Raw genomic sequence first — 26,730 nt, 5'->3', positions numbered from 1 at the left:
CCTCCGCCTGACAGAATAGATTCTTACTGAGTGTGGGATTCATGAAATCGTGTGGTAACAGGAGAAATGTGTTCCTGTCCCCAGGTGAAAAAAACGACCGAAGCCACCTTGCAGACCATACAAGATATGGTCACCATAGAGGACTACGATGTCTCTGAATGCTTCCAGCATAGCCGCTCCACGGAGTCTGTGAAGTCTACAGTCTCTGAGACCTACCTGAGTAAGCCCAGCATCGCCAAGAGAAGAGCAAACCAGCAGGAGACAGAGCAGTTCTACTTCATGGTGCGTCTGTCGCTTCCCAGCCACCTTTGGGCCTCAGAGCTGGGGTCCCCAAACAAGCATCTAGAGTTGGATTGGAATCACCTGGGTTCTTTATTAAAATACGGACTCCTGTCTGTCCTCAGAGTTGCCGATTCTGTTGATCTGAGATAGGATGTGGGAGTTAGTACTTTTGTAAAAGTTCCTCAGAATTAAAGAGGACTGCTCTAAGACCACTTTTAAACTGTAACGTACATACGTGTCCCCAGGAGGGCTTGTAACCTTGTGGGTTCTGGTTTCAACAGGTCTGGGGAAGAAGGGATCCAGAAGACTGCATCCCTGATAGGTTCCCAGATGATGGCAGGTGATGCTGGTCTGTGTCAGACTGCCCTCAGAGTAGCAAGGTTCTAGAATCTAGCAGATAAAAGTGGCTGGATTTTAAGCATCCCGTGGAAAATCCCTTGACATGATATACATTTTTTAAAGCTAAAAACGAATCTTTCCTTTTGCAGAAACTCAGAGAATATTTGGAAGGTAGTAATCTCATCACAAAGCTTCAAGCCAAACATGACTTGTTGCAGAGGACCCTTGGAGAAGGTCAGTTACTTGAAGCAGACAGGGAGGGTGACATGGATTTTGTCCTGTGTCACGTTGCCATTCCGTGAAGAGTGCGAGTTGTGGGTTTGTGTTTTGAGAAGCAGAGAACATTGCTTGTTTAGATTGGGCTTTTGCTAGAACTGTAATAATCAAGTTCTCCCAGCAATTTTCCTCACAAGCTTGGTGCTAACCTTGAGGAAGAATAGTGAAAGCTGGGGAGGGCTGAAAAGCCAGCACAGAGGTCCTGAGGAGCGCTCTGCCCAGCCTGGGGCTCCTAACACCTGGTGCTCCTAACACCTGATGCTCCTAACGGGAGAAGACTGGGCAGGGCTGCACCTGCTGACCACCCAGCCCCTTCTTCCTCACCCTCTGGGAACCTGTCCGGCCTTCCAGCTCCATCCCCTTTGTTGTAGGGGCCAGTATTTGTTCTCACATCTAATGCCTTCCTGGACTCCAGCAACCCGTTAAACCCGTTTGGGCGATTTTTTTTTCCCCTTTCTGTAGACATTGATTTCACTTGAGAAAAAAAATCTAAGGAAGTATAGTGCTGTAGCTAATAATAATAACAAAAACAATAATAGTTGTCCCTTCCATAGGGCTTTCTCTGTGCTAAACTATTGTTCTAAACTATATATTGAGCTGGGCTGTAAATTTCCCCATTTTTACAGATGAGGAAAAACTATGGGGAAGAAAGGATTATAGGCAAAAGGGACTATTTAAATGTTAACTCTCTTTTCATCTTCTTGAAATTTAAAAGGAAAAAAATAAATACAAGCAAATTCCCTTTTTTAAGTGCCTCGTAGTCTGTAACTTTATCTTTTATTCACACTAGACCTTGCCAGAAGTTATAAAAGTGAAAGAATACAGATGGGAGTGGGGGATGGAGGGGACTGAGGTGTGTAACTCGGGCCAAAAAGAGATTGCTGCTCTTTGACCTCAACTCTTGCCCCCTACCATTCTAGAACCTTCCTAGGACAAGGTGATTTTTTTCATCACCTTATCTCCTGGTGTCCTTCAAAGGACACATTACCCTCAGGGAATGAGTACTTGGAGAAAGGTCATCATGACCTAAGGCTCCATGTATTACAATTAGGATGCCAGATTCCAAGATAAAAGGCTGATATCATTTAGAAAAAGAATTAACATTTAAACTACTCGAAAGTGTCTTGTGAAATAAAATAACCAAACACAATATGTGAACTTTCATTTGATTTTGAATCAAAAAAGCAAGTTACAAAAGGCATTTTAAGGACAACTGGGGAAATTTAAATATAGACAGACTGTATATTAAATGAAATTATTGAATTCATTTTCTAAGATATGACAGTGGTGGTGTTATTATGAAGAAGGTTCCTATTCTTAAGAAATGTTTGCTAAGGAGCGCATGGATGGCTCAGTCTGTTAAGCGTCTGCCTTTAGCTCAGGTCATGATCCAGTCCCTCAGTGGGGAGCCTGCTTCTCTCTCTCCCTCTGCCTGCTGCTCCCCCTGCTTGTGCACTCTCTCTCTGTGTCAAATAAATAAATAAAAGTCCTTTTTTAAAAAGTGGCAATATTAAGAAAATGAAAATCAAAATTGAATTTAAAAGAAAAAGAAATGTTTGCTAAGTGCATATATCTGCAAGTTATTTTCAATCAATGCAGAAGAAATGATACAAAAGGAGAGAAGGAAAGAGAAGGAAATAAGGCCAGTGTGGCAAAATGTTAATAGTTGGGAAATCTCAGTGAAGGGTGGCCCTGTACAAGGCTTTCAGCTCTTCTATAACGGAGGTTGGAACTTTTTTTTAAAAAGCCCTTTTTTTTTTCTTTGAATAGTTGTGTTACCTCAGCAATCATGTCCCAGTTTGTTTGTTTTTTTTTTCTTTTTCCTTTCATAGTATCATGTAAGATCATTTTTTCCACCTACCACAAAATGCCTGATATTTCAGTGATGCCCCCAAGGTCAGTTGCCAGTTACCAAAGCATAAATTATTGTTAAGTGTTTTGATGAATGCTTACAGGCACAGAGTCCTTCCCTACAGGACTGGACACTACTTTAGAAATCGTGAGTTGGAGGCAATTAAGTGGTGGGTGAATTCATTCTTGGCCTGCATGCGGACACATGTGTTAATTCACTTGGGGTCACATTCTGAAACTTTTATGATACTCATTCTACATAGATTCCCTGATGTCTCCTGGAGTGAAAGCCCCAGCGGTTTATACTATTTTACGTGGCATGATTGGAAAGGGCTATATTTTAGCCGGCTTACCGAATCCATAAGCCAGAGTCCATCGTTAGCTGCTGTTTTGTACCTCGTGAACTCTGCCAGGATTTCTTTATCTTGGGATTTCTCTCAGTGGGTTTCTCTTGTATCATAGCAACACAAGCTGGGTTCCAGGGTACCAGGCCTTCACCAGGTTGCATTTATTCAGGAACTGGATGGTTCCGATCAGACACACTAGCCTCTGCCCACACGCCGCAGACCTTCTACTCCCCGGCCCTGCCCCACGTGCAGTCTTGGCAGCACACCACACCACTGCCTGGGCTTCATGCTGGCGGCTTTGCCCAGAGAAAGCCTGAGTCTGCCCCCATCTTTTAGCTTGACCATTGTGGGCCTCCTGGCTTCCGTGCAAGCCCTGTTCGAGTTAATAGGCTTATACTAAAGGAGGCGAGGAGAGTTAATGGTCCCTGCCCTACAATGAGATAATCCAATGGGGAGTCCTTATGAAGGAGCTCAAGTCTGGGCTTGGTGAAATAAGGTTAGTAGCACAGGATTCGATGGTGCGTTTGGGGACAGTCGTGACTTTTTATATAGAAATCACAGCTCTGAATTATACCAGACTCACTGCTGCAAAAGCTGCCTTCGTAGTAAAACAAATAGGGCCTAACCCAGGGATTTAGCAGTTGATTGTAGACAGCTGAAACTGTAACTACAGACATGTGTTTGGCCTGTCTTGCTGCTTGCCTTTGGCAGCGGACCAGAGGCACGGTCAGTCCTTTGATTTACGACACTGTGAAGCCGCTCATGGGGGCTCTTAAAGGTGCACTGTCAAGATTCAGAATTCCACAACTTTGACAACTGCCGAAATGAAAAGAAATACATAATGAGTCGTTCAGACCAAAGTCATCACCTTCTTCGTCATCCTTCAGCAGCACCGTTACAGCCTTCTGTGATGTCATTTGTTTTTCACCCGGAAAATTTACACCAACACAGTAAATGAGATCTATATCCGTAAAACTGAGGCATGGAAAGTGTTTTTTCCTTTTAGGAAGGAGCCTTCGTGTTCACACTGGCTTCTTTATGTGCAACATTTGGAGTTAAAGGGGGTGTACATATCAGTGCAGTTTTCGCCAAACACAGACAATCTGACACCGGAAGCTGAGTTCCATGTTAGGTTGTTTCTAGACCTGGGTGTGCGGTTTCCCACAAAGGAACTAAATGGCTTATCCTCTTTGAATCCATTGTCTGTCTTTGAGTAGGAGCACAAACACCCTTTCAAAAGAGAAGCTGATTGTGAATTGTTATGTTTTTTTAGAAAAGCAATGCATTCTTAAGGAAGAAAAAAAGGCTGAAAAGTAATGTCAGAGTCCTTATCAGTCATTCTTTAGGGACCCTATTCCCACTGCCTCTGTCCAGATGGAGCTGGGCACATATTAAATATTTCATCTAGTTGGGGTTTTTTTTTGTTTTGTTTTTTTATCTCAGATTGCCACAACATGGTATTTTGGTTTTCCCTTTTAGTCTGTGGTGGTAAAATACACTGGGGAGATGTAACATGGGTGTTTAAGGGGGTAGGAGAAGAATAAATGAAACAAGATGGGATTGGGAGGGATATAAACCATAAGTGACTCTTAATCTCACAAAACAAACTGAGGGTTGCTGGGGAGAGGGGGTTTGGGAGAGGGGGGGGTGGGGTTATGGACATTGGGGAGGGTATGTGCTATGGTGAGTGCTGTGAAGTGTGTAAACCTGGCAATTCACAGACCTGTACCCCTGGGGATAAAAATACATTATATGTTTATAAAAAAAATAATTAAAAAAAGAAACACACACACACAAATACACTGGAGTGTGAAAAATAATTCACTTCTTTATTCTCAAGTGAAATGATCGGAGTAGTCAAAGTAGGTGTTTGTAGCAAGAACAAGATAATCCTGGGTCATGGGTCATTTTGTGCCTCCATATGACTTATATTGTGGGATGGGGAGGGGAGTGAGGGAAGAAATTGTTGTTTTTAATAATTAAATAGCCTTCCAGAGAAAGTGATTGAAATCTAATCCTCAAACCACTGGAAGCTTTCACATTTCTCTGGGAAGCAGATTCTTCTAAGCTTGTGTGTTATTGATCTATTAATGATGATACTGATTAAAAAATAAAACCTCATTCATCAGTTGAGGCGCACTCTGTACTATTAGCTGAACAAAACAATGGATGTGGTGGTGGCGGTTATACCATGAATGATAGTTCTCGAGAAGCTTGCTCTTGGTTCATTAATCAAAATGTATCTTTGATAGGTTTTTAATTTTTTATCTCATACTGTTAACCATGGATGGATGGAGCAAAATGATTTTAAGCCATTTAATATATGATCTCTTTCTAAAATCTAGAGAATCTTTGCTTGGGATATTTTAACAAGAGTAGCAAAACTTCAAAGATACAGAAGACATTTCATTTTGAAGGAGTTATTAGTGTCTTTATCATTGAATTGCTTGAAAGTGATTAATGCATTATCCAGTTTAATTTTGTAGATACTTTAAATTTTTATTTTATTTATTTTTTAAAGATTTTATTTTTAGGCAGTCTCTATACCCAACATGGGGCACAAACTTCCAACCCCAAGATCAAGAGTGGCGCATACTACTGACCAAGCCAGCCAGGCCCCCCAGGACTTTAAAATTTTAACTTAATATGTGTTATATAATTTAGTACATCTTGGCATTTTGTGTTTGATTTTAGCCATATGGAGGAGATAGAAGCAGAAGCCATAATCCCTATTTTTATTTTATGATTTTCAAGGTATTTTCTGGGGAATAAGACATATTTTTACGATATATTACTTGGGAGCTCAGGTCTAGAATTAAAACAAACCTGATCAAAATAGCATCAACATTTTTCACAGAACTAGAACAACAAAACCTAAAATTAGTGTGGAACCATGGAAGGCTCCAAATAGCCAGAGGAATGCTGAAAAAGAAAAGCAAAGCTGGTGGCATCACAATCCCAGACTTCAAGCTCTATTACAAAGCTGTAATCATCAAAACAGTATGGTTCTGGCACAAAAACAGACACATAGATCATTGGAGCAGAATAGAGAATCCAGAAATGGACCCACAACTATATGGTCAACTCATCTTCAACAAAGGAAAGAATGTCCAATGGAAAAATTCTCTTCAACAAATGGTGTTGGGAAAATTGGATGGCAACATGCAGAAGAATGCAACTGGACCACCTTCTCACACCAGACAAAAAAATAAATTCAAAGTCGATGAAAGACCTCAATTTGAGACAGGAGACCATCAAAATCCTTAAGAACAACACAAGCAGCAACCTCTTTGACCTTGACTGCAGCAACTTCTTGCTAGACGTCTCTGGAGGCGAGGGAAACAAAACCAAAAATGAATTGTTGGGACTTATTCAGGATGAAATGCTTCTGCACAGCAAAGGAAACAATCAACAAAACTAAAAAGCAACCTAGGAATAGGAGAAGATATTCGCAAATGACACATCAGATAAAGGGCTAGTATCTAGAATCTATAAAGAACCCATCAAAATCAATACCCCCAAAATAAATAGTCCAGTTAAGAAATGGGCAGAAGACATAACCAGACATCTCTCCAAAGAAGACATACAAAAGGCCAACAGACACATGAAAAAGTGCTCCATGTCACTGGGCATCAGGAAAATACAAATCAAAACCACAGTGAGATACCACCTCACACCAGTCAGAATGGATAAAATTAACAAGTCAGGAAATAGCAGGTGTTAGTAAGGATGCAGAGAAAGGGGAACACTTTTGTACTGTTGGTGGGAATGCATACTGGTGCATCCACTCTGGAAAACAGTATGGAGGTTCCTCAAAAAGTTAAGAAGAGAGCTACCCAGTGACTCAGAAATTGCACTATTATTTATTTATCCAAAGGATACAAAAATGTTGATTTGAAGGGGCACATGCTCTCCAGTGTTTATAGCAGCATTATCAACAATAGCCCAGTTATTTTATTGGGAAAGAACCCAAATGCCCATCAACTGATGAATGGATAAAGAAGGTGTGGCTTATATATATGCAATAGAATATTACTCAGCCATCAAAAAGAATGAAAACCTGCCATTTGCAACAACACAGATGGACCTAGAGGGTATTATGCTAAGCAAAATAAAGTCAGTCAAAGAGACAAATATCATCTGATTTTACTCATATGTGGAATTTAAGAAACAAAGCAAATGAACATAGGGGAAGGAAAGGAAAGATAAAATAAGATAAAAACAGAGAGGAGGGCAAACTATAGGAGACTCTTACCTATAGAGAACAAAGTGAGGGTTGCTGGAGGGAAGGTGATCAGGGGGATGGGCTAAATGGGTGATGGGCATTAAGGAGGACACTTGTTGGGGTGACTCCTGGGTGTTAATTGTGAGTGATGAATCACTAAATTCTACTCCTGAAACCAGTATTTCACCATATGTTAACTAACTTGAATTTAAATTTAAAAAATAAAAAAGATTTGTAAATGTGTGGGGGGAGGGGGAACAAACCCAGATCCTAGGGCCAGATGCATCACATACTAACTGTTTGACCTTGAGCAAGTCACAGTCCCTTGCCTCCTAAATGCTTGGTCTCTTCCATAAAATCAAAATAACATTACCTGCTTCCCAAGGTTTTGTGAATATTGTGAGTTAATATATAGAAGGTGCCTAGAACAGTGTCTAATAAGTATCAGACATCATTGTTGTTTGTGTTGTTAGTAGTATATTTGACGTCATACTTCTGTGATAATAAAGTTTGTAGCATGACAGAATACAGTACAGCACAAACCTGCTAGTTTCTCTGTCCTCAACCTTTCGCTCATTTTCCTGACTCCCTGTGCATGATCTTAGCTAGGTCCCATGGCCCCAGAACAACCTAAATGGTGGTAACCATCAAATCTTAATCTCCAGCCCTGTCTTGTGTCTGTGCTTTAACCCTGTCCAGCCAGCTTCCTGCCGAAGGATATCCCAGAAGACACCACTTTCTAGCAGACCATCTCTCATACTTAAGAACAGCTAGAAATTATTCTGGGGTTCTCTGTCCACCTTCTACTTTTCTTGTCCCTCAAAATAGCAAAAGGCCAAAAGAGGGAAGAGAGTTCGAGTTAAAAAATCGATAGAACTGGGTTCTATTTTTTAAATATTTTTCCCCTTTCCTCCCACCCCCCACTTCAAGTCAGGGCCCAGCATGGCTTCTAGTAGACCTACAGAGGCCTGAGTCTGGGCTAAGGAAGGTATTCTCTGGCATTAACTGTCACCTCCACCCCTTTTACAAATAGAGCATTAATCAAATCCTTCTTTACTTGCACTTCAAAAGCAGATAATAGAGTAAAAGACTCTGTTGCCTGGGAAGGTGCATTCAACATTTCCAGCAAGACCACTCTCTCTACAAATGTTATCCTGGCCTTCTGCGAATCGGAATCACTGCACTATGATGGGATGGGATGGGTGTACCTGTTTGTGCTGCAATGTGACCTTTCTCTGGTAGCTGTAGCTTCAGGCTGTTTCAGAAACAGGTCAAACTGTTTGTTTATTTGCAAACAAACCGGTGAAATGGTTCCCTCTTGCACACCCCTCCCACAGTTCCACCGGAAACATGAGAAAGAGCAGACAGCAACCACAGGCCCCCTTCTCACTTGGAATTAGCACAGATTGTAGGAGCACAACAGAAATGCAGAGCCGGTGTTTAAAACAAGCCAAGAAAGCCTGAATATACAAGAAACTCTTGTTGTAGGTGGCAGGGAACTTTGAAAGGCTATTACCTTACAGGTTGTAGAATGTAGCATAATTTAATGTCCTTAATATCTGCCAGTGTCATTTCTGATTATAAATGCAACTTCTCACCTTACTATATATTATAGAAAGAACACCAACTTAATATAAAGGAAATTGAGTTTCCCCACCCTAATTTGACCACCTTCTAACCCAAGTATCAGTCAAGACAGAGGAAACAACTAATATTCGAACCTTGGATGTATTTTATCTGTATTTCTTTGTTAACCTTAGTTAAGATCAAGCAGCTGTTCCATGTTTCCTGAGTAACAAATATCCCTTCCTCAAATTGCCAAGTGAAACATTTTTCTCCAATCTATAGGATTTATTACATTTTAAGTATAGGTTTTATGAAATGTTTACTTCAAATTATTTGTCTCTTATGATATGCTATCCTCGTGCTTTCCACCATAAAATGTGTAAGTTATTACAAACTCAGCATCTTAAAGTAAGGGACAGGTTACCAAGTGCATTCCACGGATTCCATTCCATTTACTTTTTTTTTTTTTTTCCCTGCAGGTCATAGAGCTGAGTATATGACTACAAGGTAGGAAAATATTTTATCACAACTCTATTTCTCATCCTTTTTTTCTTTCCCCTTAACAACAAGCAACCATTCAGTGCTGCAAGAATGAACCAATTTTGTTAATGAACATGGTAGATCATTTTGACTCAATAGACAATAGTAACATGAAATCTTTGGGGTTCTCACAAAACCAGATTTGCTCCAGCAGATCTGAGGGTTTCCCAGTGTAATTGTAAAGCTCTTTAATGGTAGACTGCTTCAGAAAGACCTAAATCGAATGGGCTTGGTTTATCTAATCCAAAATACTTTCAGTTTCTAGAAATAGTCTGATTTGATCATTTAATTTAACAAGCAACGTTATGTGCATATCTACTGTGTTAGCAAATAGAAAGCATGATCAGTTATTTTCTGCTCCTACTTTTCCTTATGTCATATAGAACTTAGAACCGTACCAATACTTGGGATTTTAGCTGCTTACCCCTTTTTGGTTCACTTTAAAGATTTAAGTTTGTTTTTTATTTTTTTTTTTAAGATTTATTTATTTATTTATTTATTTGACTGACAGAGATCACAGGTAGGCAGAGAGGCGGGCGGGGGTGGGGAGCGAGGGGAGGCTCCCCGCCAAGCAGAGAGCCCAACTCGGGTCTCCATCCCAGGACCCTGGGATCCCAAGCCAAAGGCAGAGGCCCAACCCACTCAGCCACCCAGGTGCCCCTAAAGATTTAATTTTTAATATTACACCATATTGCACCCCCCCCCTTTTTCATTCGTAAAGGGATTTCGAAGCCACCTCTGAGAAAGAAAAGCCTTTTAGGGAAGAGATTCTGATTTGGGTTGGGGAAAGTTTGCAACTTTTATTTTTCTGTGCCAGCCTTTGTGTGAGAGCCAGGAACTATTATAATGGACACAGCTAGACTTTGCACTCTTGAAGTTGAGCTCTCTTTGAGGTGAGAGGCATTTAGAACACTGATGGGTGTGTGTGTGTGTGTGTGTTGCGGTAATTGGCAAGTTGACTTTCAAAGCTCTGTTGTCTGTACCGGGCAGTTTATCCAAAAGGAAGCCTCTCTTCTTGGTGAACCAACTAGAAAGATACAGCTACTGACTTGCCTAAACCTCATGGAAAACACCGAGGTTTCTTTCTTCCCTGTGTCAGTGACAAAGAGGAGTGTTACTTCTTCATAGTAAGATGTAGTTGATGGAGCTTTTTTCATATATATCATCTCTTTGGGCTGTCAACTGCTTTACTTTTGTCTCTATATTATAATGAACATAAAGCACTTCAAGAAAAAAAAATTTCTTTTTAAAAGGAAATGCAAATACATGAATTTGCAGTGAGAACCGTCACAGCCCAACAGACTAGATACACACATCAACCTGACTCGGACTTCCTCTCATCCACATGGGCAGGCAGGCTGTGTGGTAGCCAGCAAACCAGCGCGTGTCATACTGTTCAAGTGTTGGGTGGCACAGCCCTGATTCTGTTCACCAAATGTGTGCCTAGTAAAGTCAGAGCCATCGGGGGCCTATGGCTTTCGGCCTCTGCCTCCAAAAGGACTTTAATAAGCGCCTGGGCACTTTGTTTTCCTGTCAGGTTTTTCTCAATATGGTTGTCTTGTTGCATTTGCCTCATACTTTAGAATCGACAGGAGAGGCAACTTGCAGGCTTCTGGTAGACAACTCAAAAGACATGTCCTCATTTGCCCCAGCGAGGAGCTACGCTGCTTCTCTCCATCATGCAGGAACAATAATCTAGCTCTACTTAGGGGGCTTTGGCTCTAGCTACAAGGTTTGCTTGTCCCACAGTTGGTGACCACATGAAATGAGCCTTTGTTCTTACCCTCTTAACTTTGTCAATGGCTCCCAACGTCACCAAGTGTGCAGCTCTGCTGGACCTTGTAATAACCGTGTTTTCTGGTTTTTCTGTCAGATGCTTTGCTATCTTGGGGCCCTTCTGACCTTGGAGAGACTACCACTCCCTCCAAGAAATAGTAAAGGTCAGGCTCACAAGTATGCCTTTTTTGTGCAGACCCACCAGTCCAGACCTATACCATCAGCTGCATCCTTTACCGTCCTTTTTTGGGTTTTCACGTTCAAGGTCACTCTCCCCCTTCCCTGATCACCACAAAGCCAAGTCCCAGACAACCCCTATTCCCCAGAGCCCACCAAACTTATTCAACCTAGACAGTCCTAAACCTGCTTACCCTCCCTCACCCCTTCCTTCCCATGGAGACCACAGCACTGCCTGTACTCCCTCTGCCTCCCAATTGACCCTGGTGCTTCCCCATGAACCCCTCCCCTGCAGAGTAGCCTGCCCCCTCCCTTTGGGCAGTGTGGGTAGTAAACTGTCCTTTCAGTGGTGTTTGCTTCTGATCTGTTGGCCTCACCATACCTGAATAAAAATAAAGTCTACAGTTTAAAACACTTGTAAAATAATGAGGGGCACCTGGGGGGTGCATTTGGTTGGGCACTGATGCTTGGTTTCGGCTCAGGTCGTGATCTCGGGGTGGCGAGATCGAGCCCAGAGTTGGGTTCTGTGCCGAGTGTAGAGTCTGCTCGAGGCTCTCTTTCTTCCCTCTCCCACTGGCCCTCCCCTTCACCCCCTAAAACAAATTAATTATTTTTAAAAATCTTTTAAAAATACTTACAAAGTAATGAAAAGATTGGATGAAATCAAGCACATAAGGTTAAACTCCTTGGTGGGTAGTTGTTCTGGTTTTTATGCCCACCAAATCCTTCTGTGAATATCCCAGAATCAGTATATAAAAGAGGTTTCAGAAATTTCAACAGGCCATGGCATACTGCCTAGTGGAAGTTTCCATATTCACCTCTGGACTCTTGAAAAAATTCCTCTTAACCTCTCAAGCATGTGGGACTTTGGGTGCTGCTCACAGTACACCCTGTTAATCCCTGGAGCCCACCTACTAGCTGAGTCCTAGAATCCGACTGTGGAAGCCTGTCAGGTTTGCTCCCCTACCTCTCTTGATAACTCCAGATTATGGTAATCTCTTATGAATCTAGTCAGGCTTCCTCATGTCCTTGGGATTTTGTTTCTAACCTGGCCTTTCTGAACATCAATGAACTGAAAAAGTAATTCTTTCTAGACAGTTTGCAGCATAACAAAGGGCTTACCCAATTTTCAAGTGTGACGCATACCCTCCTGTAAGCCTTCCCATGAAGGAGTTAAAATTGGAATATCTGAAGAGCGGTCCTGGGACTCTCCCTCCCTGTGTCCCATTCAGTACAGTTGCAGAAGCTGAGTCAGATACTTGTGACATCTTTGCTCTAAAGGAAGAGGACAGAAGAGGCCCTGATTCTCGACAACAGAGCAAGAAGCTACAGGGTCTAAGGGGAGCAGGTGGAGCACTGGTTGTGTGTGTGTTAGACTGGCGCAGCCACCAGAGCAAATAGACTAGAGATGGAGAGTCCAAAGCAGAATAAAGGACATGTGCTAATGCTCTACAAATATTGAAGCGATGAGATAGTTCGTTATAAAGAAATAATCATTCATATGAGCCTGTATCTACCTCCTCCCCGAGAAAGCATTGGAACCAAACTCATTTTTCACTTGTGACCCCATTAATTACTTACTTTTGCATAAACTAAAACCGCATTAATATCTGAGGACTATTGAACAGATGTGACGTTACTTGCATTGACGAATTATGTTGTAACTAAAAATATTATATTTAATTTCTTACATTGGGATTTATCGAGAGCCCAGATTTTTATGACTCATTGTGTCTTCCGTGTGACTCATAAGCTGGTCAAGTTTGTAACACTTGGCCAGATAGCTCACAATTCCATTTTTAAACAAACTAGCAAACAAATGTCATATGCAGTATACAAGAAAAGGGTCGTCTGAGGAATAGTTTGTATCATTTTTGATGACATAAGTAAAAGTAAATAAATGGGAAAGGGGAAGGACTCTTTTCCCCCATGGGCGGGGGGGGAGGTGAAGGGGGCACACAAGAAATCCTGTTTTGTGATTTTGCTGTGACCTATGGGTATTTCATTCATTGTTTGATTTCTGCCATGCTCAGTAATCATATTCCCTTCCCTTAGGCCTCCAAATGTTCCCCCTAAGCCCCAGAAACACAGGAAGTCCAGACCCCGCTCACAGTATAATGCTAAGTTGTTTAATGGGGATTTGGAAACATTCGTCAAGGTACTGGCACCAGCCATCTGGGTGGCTGATCTCCACGCTTCTTCCTATAATGGTCTCAGCCTCTCATAAAAGGAGGCAGGTCATTATGTCCAAGTCTGTCCTGGGGCTCTTCGCTTTCCCAGAAAATCAATATAATATTTCCTGAAGTCAGAGAGGAAAGAATATTTGGTTTGCTTGCCTTCAGAGAAGGAAATACATGTGAGTATTATGTTGGCAAAAAAGTAAGCCCTCTTTCTTTCTTAAAAAAAATAAAAAAGCCATAATTTGGGCAAAAAGGAAAAGAGCTTACCTGATAAAATATTTTATTTTTACTTTGTGCAAATTAGATGGCACAGAATCTATTTTTAAAGTACATTGTTAGGGGATCTCTGAAGCACGGCTAGAGTTTGGATTTCCTGTGACTTGAGGAATTCATTATATTGGAGAAATGGTAAGACCCTGCGGTCTGTATCTTGGATCTCTGCTGTGTTTACTCTGTCTTCTTTTTCACCCTGTACCTCTGATAATGCTTCTAGCCGAGGACGAAGGAACTCACACGCGAGACATCAGGTATAGTGCTGCAGGGAGGGGAGGCCACAGCCTCTTTTGCTCTTGATATCATTTTCAAATCATAATCATGCTTGGCTTTAATTGGATTTTTAAGGTCTTTGAAAGAAAAATGTTTGCAGTTGGAAATCAGGTTGAAAAATAAGCTTTACTGTTTATGGATTCCTACCTATCTGCTATAGAAAAGAGGTACAGAAATTTGAACACTGATTTAAGAGGAGTTGCCTCTTCTAGCAAAAGCAGATAAACAGTATTTACATTACATGTTTGACAGTTGTACCAAATTTGAGTCAAGGGCTTTCGTTAAGGGAAGTCAGTGTTAAATGCCAAATTAATACTGGATTAAAGACCCTCAAATAAATTGCACAAAAAAGAGAAGAGCTTTCTTTCTCTTTTGTACCTAACATTTTATGTCATGGATTCCAGTGTTCCTGAAGACTAAATTTGTGTAAAAAACCTCATCATTCATGATTCCCTTAATAATATGTTATAGATGTCTTAGTTTCTTTAAAGACTGATCTTCTATCGAATACGGGCACTAATGGTTAAAAAGTGTGTGTGTGTGTGTGTCATATTCACATGGACAGACACATACACACGTACGTGCATACACACACACACACAGAGACTGAGGGCCTCTGGCAGCCTTGAAAATGAGCCCTAACCTTGGCATTAAGTGAAAAGCCACTGGACAACCTAAATTGCCATCACAAACCCACTGCCATCAGCCTCCAAAGAGCCTTCTTGGCTCTAATTTAATATAAAATTATTGTCAGACTTGATTAGCTAGCTTCCCAGCCCAAGGCTTATAAGCAGGGGCAAATTAGCTGGAGAGAAGGGAAGATAAAGATTAGATGAAAGCACCAAGATATGCAGCTGATGGTCTGGCAGAGAAAACAGAGAAAAGCTCAAAGAAACAAGGGTATGATTCTGTTCTATTTGATAACACAGTACAAGAATGACTGCTGAAGATAACAGGACAGCTCATATTATATTTTTAAAAGATTTTTCATTAAGAACAGTTAACAGAAACCAAATTTAGGGACTAAAGAAGGAGTAAACCAGTTATCCTGGGAAATGCACTTAGGTGAGCTCTTCCAGGTCCCAGATGGCATATTAAAGAACCTTCGGTCATAGCAGTAAAACAGTGGAGACAGAGATCTCTGCCCTCTGGAAAGTGCTCCATCACTCGAGATCCCCACAATATCACTGTGAGAAAGCAAGAGCAAACCATTTTTCCTTTTTCCCAGGGGGAAACTGAGGTACAAAGGGATTGGTTTTTTTAATTCTTGTTTGTTTGTTTGAATAGTGGGTGGAGCACAGCCCATTGTTTCACTTCTTGTAAACTATTTTCTACAAAAGCATCTGGCATCCATGAAATCAAATTAAAACACATACACACTTATTACTTTTTGACCATAGAATTCATTGTATCCAAATAAAATACTGACATTAAACAAAAGATTAGTGATTATCTTGAGGAAATATAAAGACGAAAATGTTTTTTAAATAATATGAAAACTTAAGGCATTTTTATTTAGAACTTTCTTAGTGCAAACATTTTTCTTTTAATAACATTTTATTCTTTCTTTTTGTTTTAATACTAAGTTCATCAGAGGTGCAAACTAATATTCTCCTTTTATCACTTACATTTAAATATTTGTTGCTCTTTTAGATTACAGTGTTAAGTGAAACGGTCATATAAAGTTTACCTCCCCTAAAACACACTTGTATTTTAAAGAAATATCCCCTCACAGTAAGTGTTGGTGTAATTACGTCGCTATTTTTGAGCCAACTAGTCCACACTAAAGAATTTTTAGTCTTAAGGACCTTCTCTAAGAAATTAATAAAGTGTACGTCCCTAAAACAAACAAACAAAATAACTAATTAGAGAAACTTGATACAGTCTCCAGAAGTGACTGAAGCACTAACTGGTTCACACACTGATTAGATGGTCTTAAAACCTAAACTAAAACTCTTCCTCAAGAACTGTATGAGCCATCCTAAGAATAGTTAAGAGTTTAAGGCTCCGCTGCATTATCCCCAATCCTTCCCCTGTTGCTTATTTGGAAAAGTTAGTAGATTCTGAATTGTTTTCATATATTAAGATAACCCAATTCTTCGTGCGGTTCAGAATAAAATTCCTCATGCATTAGTACCTGATGTCTGCTAATCATTCTGAACCTCCACGTTTCCTGTAAAGCTCTAATTCCTGAAAGAGCAGAGCCTTTGAACGTATATGAGCATTAACTCCACAGTCGGTACCTGTCTTTAACCACTTGGAGTGCATGGCATTGGTGCATAATTAACTGTGACCCCGGCAGCTCCTTCATCTCACCTATCATCCTACATGTGTTTTAAAACATTTCCAGAATTCACACTTGTTCAGCAGAGTGCACTGACTCTATTACAAGATATAGGGAAAGGGGCCACAAAACTGCCCCTTCCTCAGAAAATGGGGTCTAATGGGACGTGCATTTGGGCCATTTTTTTCATAATCCTTAAAACATGTAAAAATAACGAGAAATCTGTAAGGATGAGTAAGTTCTGATGCAAACCAAACAAATATGTAACACATTATGATCATCTAGAAGACAGACCTCCTGTCATGCATCTGTCATCCCAACGGTGTACTCTGGGGATGTCACCAAGAGGGTCCCGGCATGTCTGAAAGGCTGTGTGTAGTGACCGGTATGGCCAGTCAATCCTAAGATGCCGTGGTTAGAATACACAGAGTTTTCTTTAGGTCCATTAGATTAATTACTTATATAAATAACCCTTAAAAAGAGGAGCAATTCATGTTTTCACTTTGATACATGAGCCTCCGTGTAAGTAAAAGAGATGAATTCACTTTGACATCTCAGAGGACACTGAAACAGGATTGCAATAAATGTATTGAATGTGGTTTGCTCCAGAACGAGATTGATTAAATATGGTTTTATTTTTGGCCTTAGTGGAAGATTTTCGAGGGGGGAGTTGGAAATGATCATCAAAAAGAGTAAAAAAAGCCCTCTTGAATTAGGGCTAAACTCTGAACTTTAATGTGTGATTTATGCCTCTCTGTGGTTAACTGGTTTCCATCTCTTTACCCAGGACTCAGGACAGATTATCCCTCTCATTGTGGAAAGCTGTATTCGGTTCATCAACCTCTATGGTAAGCCATAAACTATGGAATTCTTATTTTGTTTTTTGGGTTGTTTTTTTTTTTTTTTTAAGATTTATTTATTTAAGAAATCTCTCCACCCAACATGGGGCTTGAACACATAACCCTGAGATCAAGAGTCACATGTTCCACCAACTGAGCCAGCCAGGTGCCCCTGAAATTCTTACTTAAAAAGTAATAATCACTAGGAGTATAGTAGATGTGTCTTTTCATTTAACATTTGATTATTGGGGAAAGAGGGACCTAACGGTTGTGATGGGATTTTTCATCCTTTTCCTCTTCTGTTCTTTTTAGGTCTTCAGCATCAGGGGATTTTCAGAGTGTCTGGTTCCCAGGTGGAGGTCAATGATATTAAAAATTCATTTGAGAGAGGTAATTGTATGTCTATACCCACACACAAGCCATGTTAAAAAGCCATCAGCTGCTCTCAAGTGAAGTGGCATACTCGTTCTGTAGATCCTCAAAATCTTTCTCTTTGCATTCACTTCATTTTAAATGTTGATTTAAGAATCTATTTAGCATAGCTGAGAAATGAAGCCAAAATCATAAGACCTTGTTATCAAGTATAGAACAGCATAGGAGCTTGGTATCTTGGTTTAGGACGGGCATTGATCATTCTCAGCATGTGTGTGAAAGGTGGCATGAGAACCCATGAGAAGGTACTGGAAGAGCGGCAGGATAGCCCCGAGCCTACCTAGCAGGTGTTGGAGGTGACTCATCCCTACTGCATGTCGGGAATGCTCTCCTTCCTCTTATTACCATCCCCAGACTCCTTCCCTGGGACCTTAGCAGGTAGTGAACTCTTGATCATTGGCTGTCAAATAAATCCTACTGAACTGTTACTTTGCACCTTATAATTAGCAAAACCATACACTGTAGTGTTAGGCAGAGCCAGAATCAAATCACTCTCCTAGTGACTAATTGTTTGATTTCGGCCAAGTTAATCGTCTCCTACTTTGGCCTCGGTTTCATTACCTGCAGAATTCCAGGATCAGGGTGAGGATTAGGTATTATCAGTGAATCATCATCATCTGTAGGGATGGCTCTTATTTATTAACGTGCCTCAATTATAATGATTTCTATCATGTCTACTCCGGGATACATGTGTACCTTCCTTCCTCTGCTTGGCCACAGAGTGAGGGGCATCATGGCATACAGACAGGGCAACCTTCTCTCTCTCTCTCTGTCCCTTTTTCCTGGGCAGGGAGCCCTTGAATATTTCAAAGCTTGGTGGAAGAGGTAAACTTGGATCCAAATTGTTTTTCCTGTTCCAAGTTCTCTGACTGATAGGATGTGTAGAGCAGAGCAGCCTCCCCTCTCAGCAGCAAAGTGATCCAAGTCTCTTACAGGAACCATCTTCAGCATAAGTTGAAATGTATAAAGCATCAGTTTCCTGCCCAAGAGGCAAAAAAAAAAGTTAAAATATACAATTTTTGTTGAACTTTAGAACAGACCTGTGAATAAAAAAATAGAGTTTGATTTAAGGCTGCATATTGTGTTGAATTTCTCAAAGATTTTATCTCAATTTAATTCTCAGGGGTGTGGAAAGCCATGTCAGTTATGTACATCTTAAAACTGTTTGCCATAAAAAAATAACATAATTTCATATTTGTGATACATTTTTTAAGTTTTTATTTTTTATAAAAGTCCCTTGGTACAATTAAGAGTACATTTTCAGATCCCTCTGTCTGATTTCCAAATCTCCCACTGCCAAATGCAGCTTTCCAATGTGCTGTGAACGCCCCCAGGCCACTTCAGGAAACTTTAATTTAATTGTAGGCATTCACAATTAGGTGCATCCTATACTATTTCTGATATTGTGTCTATATGGTATCTTCTTCCCAGTAGGATAAAAAACAGAGAATGTCCTATTTGCATTCATGTCAAGCTAAGATTAGATTTTTAACTTGATGTCCCACAATACTTTATTTTAAGATTTGGGTAACTCGTAAGGGATTATTTGGTAGCATTAAGATTTTTAAAAGCTTTATTTTAGCCAACTATTTTTAGGTTAAACATGGGTTGGAATATCTAAACGAATTACTTTTAATTTTAGTACTATATAATCTTTCATAAAGTGTAATTAAAAGATACATGTATATATAGCAATGTGTGCGTATAGAAACATATTTTTGTTCAGAAAAAAAAAAAAAGAAAAGCACTGTGCATGTAACTAATTTTTTTCTTTTTTTGTAGGTGAAAACCCTTTAGCTGATGACCAGAGTAACCATGATATTAACTCAGTGGCTGGCGTTCTGAAGCTCTATTTCCGTGGGCTGGAAAACCCCCTCTTTCCTAAGGAAAGATTTAATGATCTGATTTCTTGTATCAGTAAGTGGATTTTTTTTAAGTCTTTTAGCACCAGAATTGTCTCACTAACCAATTTCCTGGAAAAGGCAGGGAGCCCTCACCACATATCCTCCCCCTTACTATTACCCCATTACCACCACATCTTCGAGACCATTTGTTTTCTTTCTGGATCCAACATGAGTCATCCTCCCAGCTGCGGCCTCACCCTCTGCTGAGTGGGCTTCACTCCTGAACGTCAGCAGCTCCTTAGAGCCCAAGAGTTTCCCACTTAGTGGCTGGAATAAAGCAGAAAGGCAGGTGCCAACCAGCTTAGGCAGAACAGGAAGTTGCAAGCATGGAACATAACTTCTGTTTGGCTTTTGGTCCTTGGTTTTCTCCACCAATCTTAGGAGTGTAGCAATTTTCCCATCTTTGACTGTCAGTCCCTTCAGAGCTAAGGTAAAATGAGATCCATGATCATTAGTACAATGCAGAGAAGCAGGTGGTAATTATCTGTCACTGGGCATCCCCCGCGAATAGGCAGAGCTGCTATGGGACTATGTAGGACACATCATGAAACCGATCATCATCAGCAAATAAAGCATTACTGTTTTATTCAGGGAGGCTTTTCACACTATAGGAAAGAAGGTGAAAGTCATAATACCTGGAATTAGTTATTAACTACATTGAGTTCCAAACAGCTGAAAATGCAGTGCCTTTTTAAGCCCCACTTCCCAGGCAGGGGTCTGGAGCTGACCCAGATCACACAGAGAGGAGAACAAGAATACGGATCAAGCTTTCCCCTAAAAACTTTCCCACCCTGCTTTCCTACCATTCAGCCTCCAATCCTCAAAACTTTCCCAGCTCATGCTTCCTCACCAGTGCCATCACCAGCTTCTCACTGGGCTTGCTAGTAATAGTCTCCTAGGTGGAGTCAGCCCCTCCTTCTAGGCTCTGCCCTCTCTTCCCAGCACCCCCATCCTCCGCGTCATTTCATCCTTCACACTGCGGCGAGATCCAACGGCACAGATCTGGTCATATGACTCCCATCACCCCCCCTTCTAAAACCTACTGCAGTATGTCCCACCTGAACACAGACTCCTGGGGATGACCAATTCACAGAACCAAATTCTTCCTCTGTTGGATCTCTCCCTGCTCCCTGCTTTTGTGCACACTCATCTCCTGCCACCCGTCTCCTTTTTACTTTATGTATCAACAGTAGCAAGCAGCAAGTGTGCCAGGCCATCGCCCACCCCATGCCTTTGCCCACGCTGTTTGGTCTGCTGTCCCGGAGAGCTATTTGACATCTGCTGTGAAGGCTTTGCTGACCTGGCACTCCTCCCAGCAGGCCCTCCCCACCCCTGCCACCCCTAGCAAAATTAGTCACTCCTCCACGAACATTCCACTGTGTATGGAGGTCTACAATTTTTTCTTAACACCCCACATTACAGTTTTTAACCCCTTCTTCTCCATGTGCTGAAGAGAGAATTCAGGGAAGAGGTTAAGAAGGCAGGCTTTGAACTTAAATAGCCGAAGTCCAAATTGCTCACCAGCTATGTGACCTTAGGCAAGTTTCTTAACCTCTCTGCATGTGAGTTTCATCAGCTATTAAAAAAGGGAGAACTCTCCCTTCGGCTCAGGTCATGATCTCAGGTTCCTGGGATTGAGCCTCGTATCAGCCTTTCTGCGGGGAGCCTGCTTCCCCCACTCTCTCTCTGCCTGCCTCTCTGCCTACTTGTGATCTCTCTCTGTCAAATAAATAAATAAAATCTTTAAAAAAAAAAAGGGGGGGGGACAGACTATTATATATATCACAGGGCTGTGAGAATTAAATAAGTTGATACCTGTAAAGTGCCAAGAAGAGTGCATGGCAAAGAGTACGTTCAATGAAATACCCACAGGTAACTCCACAGGCCTGTGAGATGTTAATAGATTACTCAGTTTTGTAGCCCTACTACTTGCCATAGTTAATTCCAGGTCCATTAGTAAGTACAGAATCCACAGTTGTTAAAGGTCACCAAAATTTTACCAGAATTCTTTTGTTGGCATTCATGCCTAAAATCCTGGGTCTTGCTGGGTATGAGTTCCCCAGTCATAATTCCCTCCACCCCCACCCTATACAGCCTGATGTCTTGTGGGGATTCAGAAGTGTGCCTGTGTGTCCATTCCAAGGCTCTTACATAGCCTGAGTCATCACAGCAGGCCTGTGACCCAGCTGGAAAGAACTGAAAAGGAGGTGTCATGCTTCTGGAATTCTCCTTTGGTCTTGTCCAGAGATTTTTCCTTACATCCTAGCCAGAAAGCTTAAATCTGGAAAAATAATAAGCACTCTACAATGCTTCGTGGTTTTCTAGGTACATATATCAACATTTATGTTCACATATACCACCAGTAGGATAAAGTGCACCGGAATACCTTGTCTGTGAGTATTGTAGAGTCACTTCAGGCTTTCACTGGATGAGAAATACTGCTCCATTGTGGTTATAAAAATCTGAACCGTAGAGTCAGAAAGCTGAAGATTCAAATTCTAGCTTCTCCACTTAGCTTTGTCACTTTGGGCAGAGATTAATACTTAGTCTTACTGAATATCTGTTGCTTTATCTATTTCATAAAGTCTGTGTGAAGAACAAAAGAAATAATTCATATAAAGTATTTAGCTTCATGCCCGGCACACAGTAAACCCCAGTCAATGTTGCTAGCTATCATTACAATGGTTACAACTACTCCCACTATAATCTGAGATCATATATGCCAGCACCTGCGTTAGTCACTTACAGTCTGTTCTTTGATCTAATTATCTCACGTGCATTTAGAAATGATGCTAGTAGAAGTTGTGGTGCTTCCAGCATGATTTTTCCCAGCACATGAAATGTTTCTTAACAATCAATATCAAGCTGTCTCACAGTGGAAGGAAGAGTCAGGCTTACTGAAATGTGAAGACCGTAGGGAAAACAATGGAAAATCTACAGCAATATCTTTCTTTTCATGCAGTGAACTGCTACCAGTGCAAATGAAGAAGTTGCAAAGACATCCCCACTATATTAAAACAGTGGATTAATAATCCTCAGGTTAGGGCGCCTGGGTGGCTCAGTGGGTTAAGCCGCTGCCTTCGGCTCAGGTCATGATCTCGGGGTCCTGGGATCGAGTCCCGCATCAGGCTCTCTGCTCAGCAGGGAGCCTGCTTCTCTCTCTCTCTCTCTCTCTCTCTCTCTCTGCCTGCCTCTCTGTCTACTTGTAATCTCTGTCTGTCAAATAAATAAATAAAATCTTTAAAAAAAAAAAAGGACACATAATGAATGACACTGTTTATAACGACCCCTTTACTTCCAACATCTAATCTCTCAAAAAGGAGGGGATTTCTAGCTATTATTGATTTATCTCTAGGCAAGCATTTTCTCATGGCATTATGACCCTGATATACCATATTTTTTCTGGATTTTCATTAAATTCTTTGAATATGGTATAGTACATCATTCATCATTATATCCTCTCATTGATATTACACTATTTGATCATTTGAACCATTGATTAATTGCCTGCCATATGTAAAACCTTCTAGGGATTGAAACACTTGATTTTTGCCTTTCAGAAGGTTTAAAAATAGTAAGAGAGTGAAGATATTTACAAATAAATGCAGTCTAAGTTAGTATGTAATAGGAGCACAAAGATTTAGAAATTCTAGTGGAGAGAGGTCCCATGTACGTTGATTGTTTTTAATCTGTGTCATCTTCTCTTAGCATTGCCATAATTGGATTGATTTTCCCTATTAAGATAATTTCATGTGATATTTCCTTTGTATAGAAAAATCTTCCCTTTCATCTTTTTTAAGAGTTTGGATATGTCTCTGGGGCTCCTGGGTGGTTCAGTGAGTTAAGGTTAAGCGTGTCCAACTTTTGATTTCAGCTCAGATCATGATCTTAGGTTGTAAGATCAAGCCCCACTATGGGCTCTGCAAGGAATCTGCTTCTCCCTTTCTCTAAAATTAATAAATAAATCTTAAAAAAGCAAAAGAAGTTTACATAGGTTTCTGGTTACCTACTACTTTTTATTTACTTATTTTTGGAGTTTTGGGGGAAAGATTTTTTTTTTTTTTGAGTGATGAGTTGTTATTGTGCCATTTTTATGTTTCAAAATATTACATTCTTTGGAAACTTGCAAATATGGATAAAGACCCAGTGGACTCCAGGGCAATCTAAATTTGAAATGACAAACTTGGTAGTGCCTCAGTTTCTCACCCAAGTAGGTTTTTTAAAGCCATCTACTTTGTAATGGTTTTGTAAATGCTCAAGGTTAGGCCCACACATTCCTGGTCAGCTTCCAGAATGTACATATACCATGGCTTCGAGATTCCCTAGGGCAGAAGTCCAAAGGACTTTCCCTAGATCGGCTATTCAAGTGATGTGTGGTGTTTCCCGGCTGCTGCAGGGCCATGAGCCCAGATGGCACATTTGCCCTTAACGTTACCTTATGTGTTACTATCTAGATGACTGCTTGAGCCCCAGGAAACTTTTTTGGGAGGGTCTTTTCTTTTATTCATCATGATATCAACATATAGTATTGTAGGATACTTGAAAAATGCACGGAAGCACATAGAACAAAGGACTGTCCCACGTAATGCCCCTGCTCAAAGACAATGGTGTGTGTACACCACCATTTTGTTGCATTTCCTTCTGCTCCTTTTGTATTCATGTGCACACACAACTTTTTCTAAAACCAAAGTGGAACTGTACTGTCCATTCTGCTCATCATCAACCTTCTTTTTGACTCTTTTATTATCTATATTTTCAAACTTCTATAGAAAGATACGGAAAATTATAATAAATCCCAGTATAAACAATCACCTAACTTTAAAAATTTTCATTTCTTGGACAAAATTATCCCACCTTTATCCCTTCCATCATCTCCCTGACACATCACTTCCTCTGTATGTATGAATCTCTGGGAGAAGAGAATTCTTTTCTTTTTTTGTACAACATAGCCATAATACCATAATACCATTAGCATACCTTAAAAATAACAATAATTTCTTAAAATCATAAATAGCCCATCAGCACATTTTTAAAATAATTGTTTATTATGCAATTAATGTGTGATCACTGTAGAAAAATTAGAAAATAAAATAGAAAAACAAACCATCTATAATTCCTTATACAAAGATAATATAAGCCTTTTTAGTATGTTCCCAGGTTTTTTCTATACATATACTATGTACTTTTAAGTTTTTTATACCTATGTACTTTTTTTTTAGAGGGAGAGAGTAGAGAGGAAGGACAAAGGGAGAAGGAGAGAGGGAATCTTAAGCAGGCTCCATGCCCAGCACAGAACCCATTGGGAGGCTCAATCTCTCAACCCCGAGATCATGACCTGAGCCAAAATCAGGAGTTAGATGCTTAACCACTGAGCCATCCAGGTGCCCCCATCCCTATGTACTTTTTATTTATTTGTTTTTTTAAGATTTTCTTTCTTTCTTTCTTTCTTTCTTTCTTTCTTTCTTTCTTTCTTTCTTTTGATGAGAGAGATGCAGCGAGAGAGGGAACACAAGCAGGGGGAGTGGAGAGGGAGAAGAGGCTTACTGCCGAGCAGGGAGCCCGGTGCAGGGCTCGATTCCAGGACCCCAGGATTATGATCTGAGCTGAAAGCAGATACTCAATGATTGAGCCACCCAGGAGCCCCAGACTTTTTAAAACAGCTTATTGTGGGGTACCAGTTGATTAAGCATCTGACTCTTGGTTTTGGCTCAAGTCATGATCTCATGAGTCATAACACTGATCCCTGGTTGGCGCCACTCTCAGGAGGGAGTCTGCTTGAAGATTCTTTCCCTCTACTCCTCCCGTCAACTCATTCTAGCTTTCTCTCTCTGAAATAAGTAAATAAATCTAAAAAATAAAGCAGTTTATTGAGATACAATTCTTGTGCCATATAATTCATTCATGAAGGTATACAACTCAGTGGCTTTTAATATATTCACAGAACTAAAAGTCATCACCGCAATCAATATTAAAACATATTTATTACTCCAAAAAAAAAAAACCCCAATTAGCAAAAACATACACTATTTACTCATCCCATCCCACTAGGCAACCACTAATATACTTTCTATAAATTTATCTATTCTCGCCATTTCATATTATAAAAGGAATAATACAAAATGTGGTCTTTGGCAACTGGTTTCATTTCCTTAGCATGTTTTCAAGGTCCACCCATATTGTAGCATGTATCAGAGCTTTATTTTATTGCCAAATAATTGTCCATTGAATGGATATACGACAACCACGTGCTTTTAATAAGAGGGGCATCATACCAAGTGACTGCTAATGGATGTGAGATTTCTTTTTGAGGTAAAAAAAATATTCTAAAGCTGATTGAGGTAGTGATTGATCAACTGTGAATAATATACTTTAAAGCCATAAAACTGTAGACTTTATATGTGTGAATTATATATGAATTATATCTCAGTAAATCTCATTAGAAATTGTATCACTTCCTATTGGTTCTTTATAAGCCTTTTTTAAAAAAACAGGCTCCAGGGGTGCCTGGGTGGCTTAGTGGGTTAAGCCTCTGCCTTCAGTTCAGGTCATGATCCTGGGGTCCTGGGATCGAGCCCCACATCAGGCTCTCTGCTCAGCGAGAAGCCTGCGTCCTGCTCTCTCTCTCTGTCTCTCTCTGCTTGCCTCTCTGCCTACTTGTGATTTCTCTCTCTGTCAAATAAATAAATAAAATCTTAAAAAAAAAAAAAATAGGCTCCATGTCCAGTGTGGAGCCCAGCATGGGGTTTGAATTTACAGTCTCGAGATCAAGACCTGAGCTGAGATCAAGAGTTGGACATTTCACCTGCTGAGCCTCCCAGGCACCCCTGTAAGCCATTTTTTAAAATTTAGTAATGTTGTTAACATTTTCCCATATCAATATTTTTCAAAATACAGATTTAAATGGCTTTTATTTCACTTAATGGTCTTCTAGTTTTAGAGACTTAGGTTGTTTCCAGTGATTTTACAGTTAAACAAAATATTACAATGAGCCTTTTAGTATATAAATCTATTTGCCCATTTCTAACTGTTTCATGAGAAAAGAAAAAAGCTTTCAAATTCTCTTTTTAGTTCTCCCGTGTATGTTTTCGTTGCTAAAAATTCTTTAAGCTTTGTTGCATACATGATGGTTTCTGTCTGAATTCTAAATTTCTTTTTGATGCCTTATA

General features: G+C 40.3%; 1 protein-coding gene across 2 annotated transcripts in view; it reads left to right on the top strand.

The window, feature by feature from the left end:
- The window catches only part of SRGAP1 (SLIT-ROBO Rho GTPase activating protein 1), a 260,617-nt gene that overhangs the window by 205,874 nt on the left and 28,013 nt on the right, over positions 1–26,730 (top strand). The window contains exons 9-15 of one of the 2 annotated variants that reach the window (XM_059403610.1): positions 85–282; positions 771–855; positions 9,366–9,393; positions 14,053–14,086; positions 17,177–17,237; positions 17,541–17,618; positions 19,443–19,577. In XM_059403610.1, the coding sequence (XP_059259593.1) occupies positions 85–282; positions 771–855; positions 9,366–9,393; positions 14,053–14,086; positions 17,177–17,237; positions 17,541–17,618; positions 19,443–19,577 (619 nt within the window). Of the gene's footprint in view, positions 1–84; positions 283–770; positions 856–9,365; positions 9,394–13,434; positions 13,538–14,052; positions 14,087–17,176; positions 17,238–17,540; positions 17,619–19,442; positions 19,578–26,730 lie in introns of both variants that reach the window. The other variant, XM_059403611.1, reaches the window with a different exon arrangement.

Source organism: Mustela nigripes, chromosome 6 (genome assembly GCF_022355385.1).
Source record: "Mustela nigripes isolate SB6536 chromosome 6, MUSNIG.SB6536, whole genome shotgun sequence".
Classification (NCBI taxonomy): Eukaryota; Metazoa; Chordata; class Mammalia; order Carnivora; family Mustelidae; genus Mustela; species Mustela nigripes.
The sequence above is the reverse complement of the archived record's forward strand: the minus strand, read 5'-3'. Positions and strand labels throughout refer to the sequence as shown.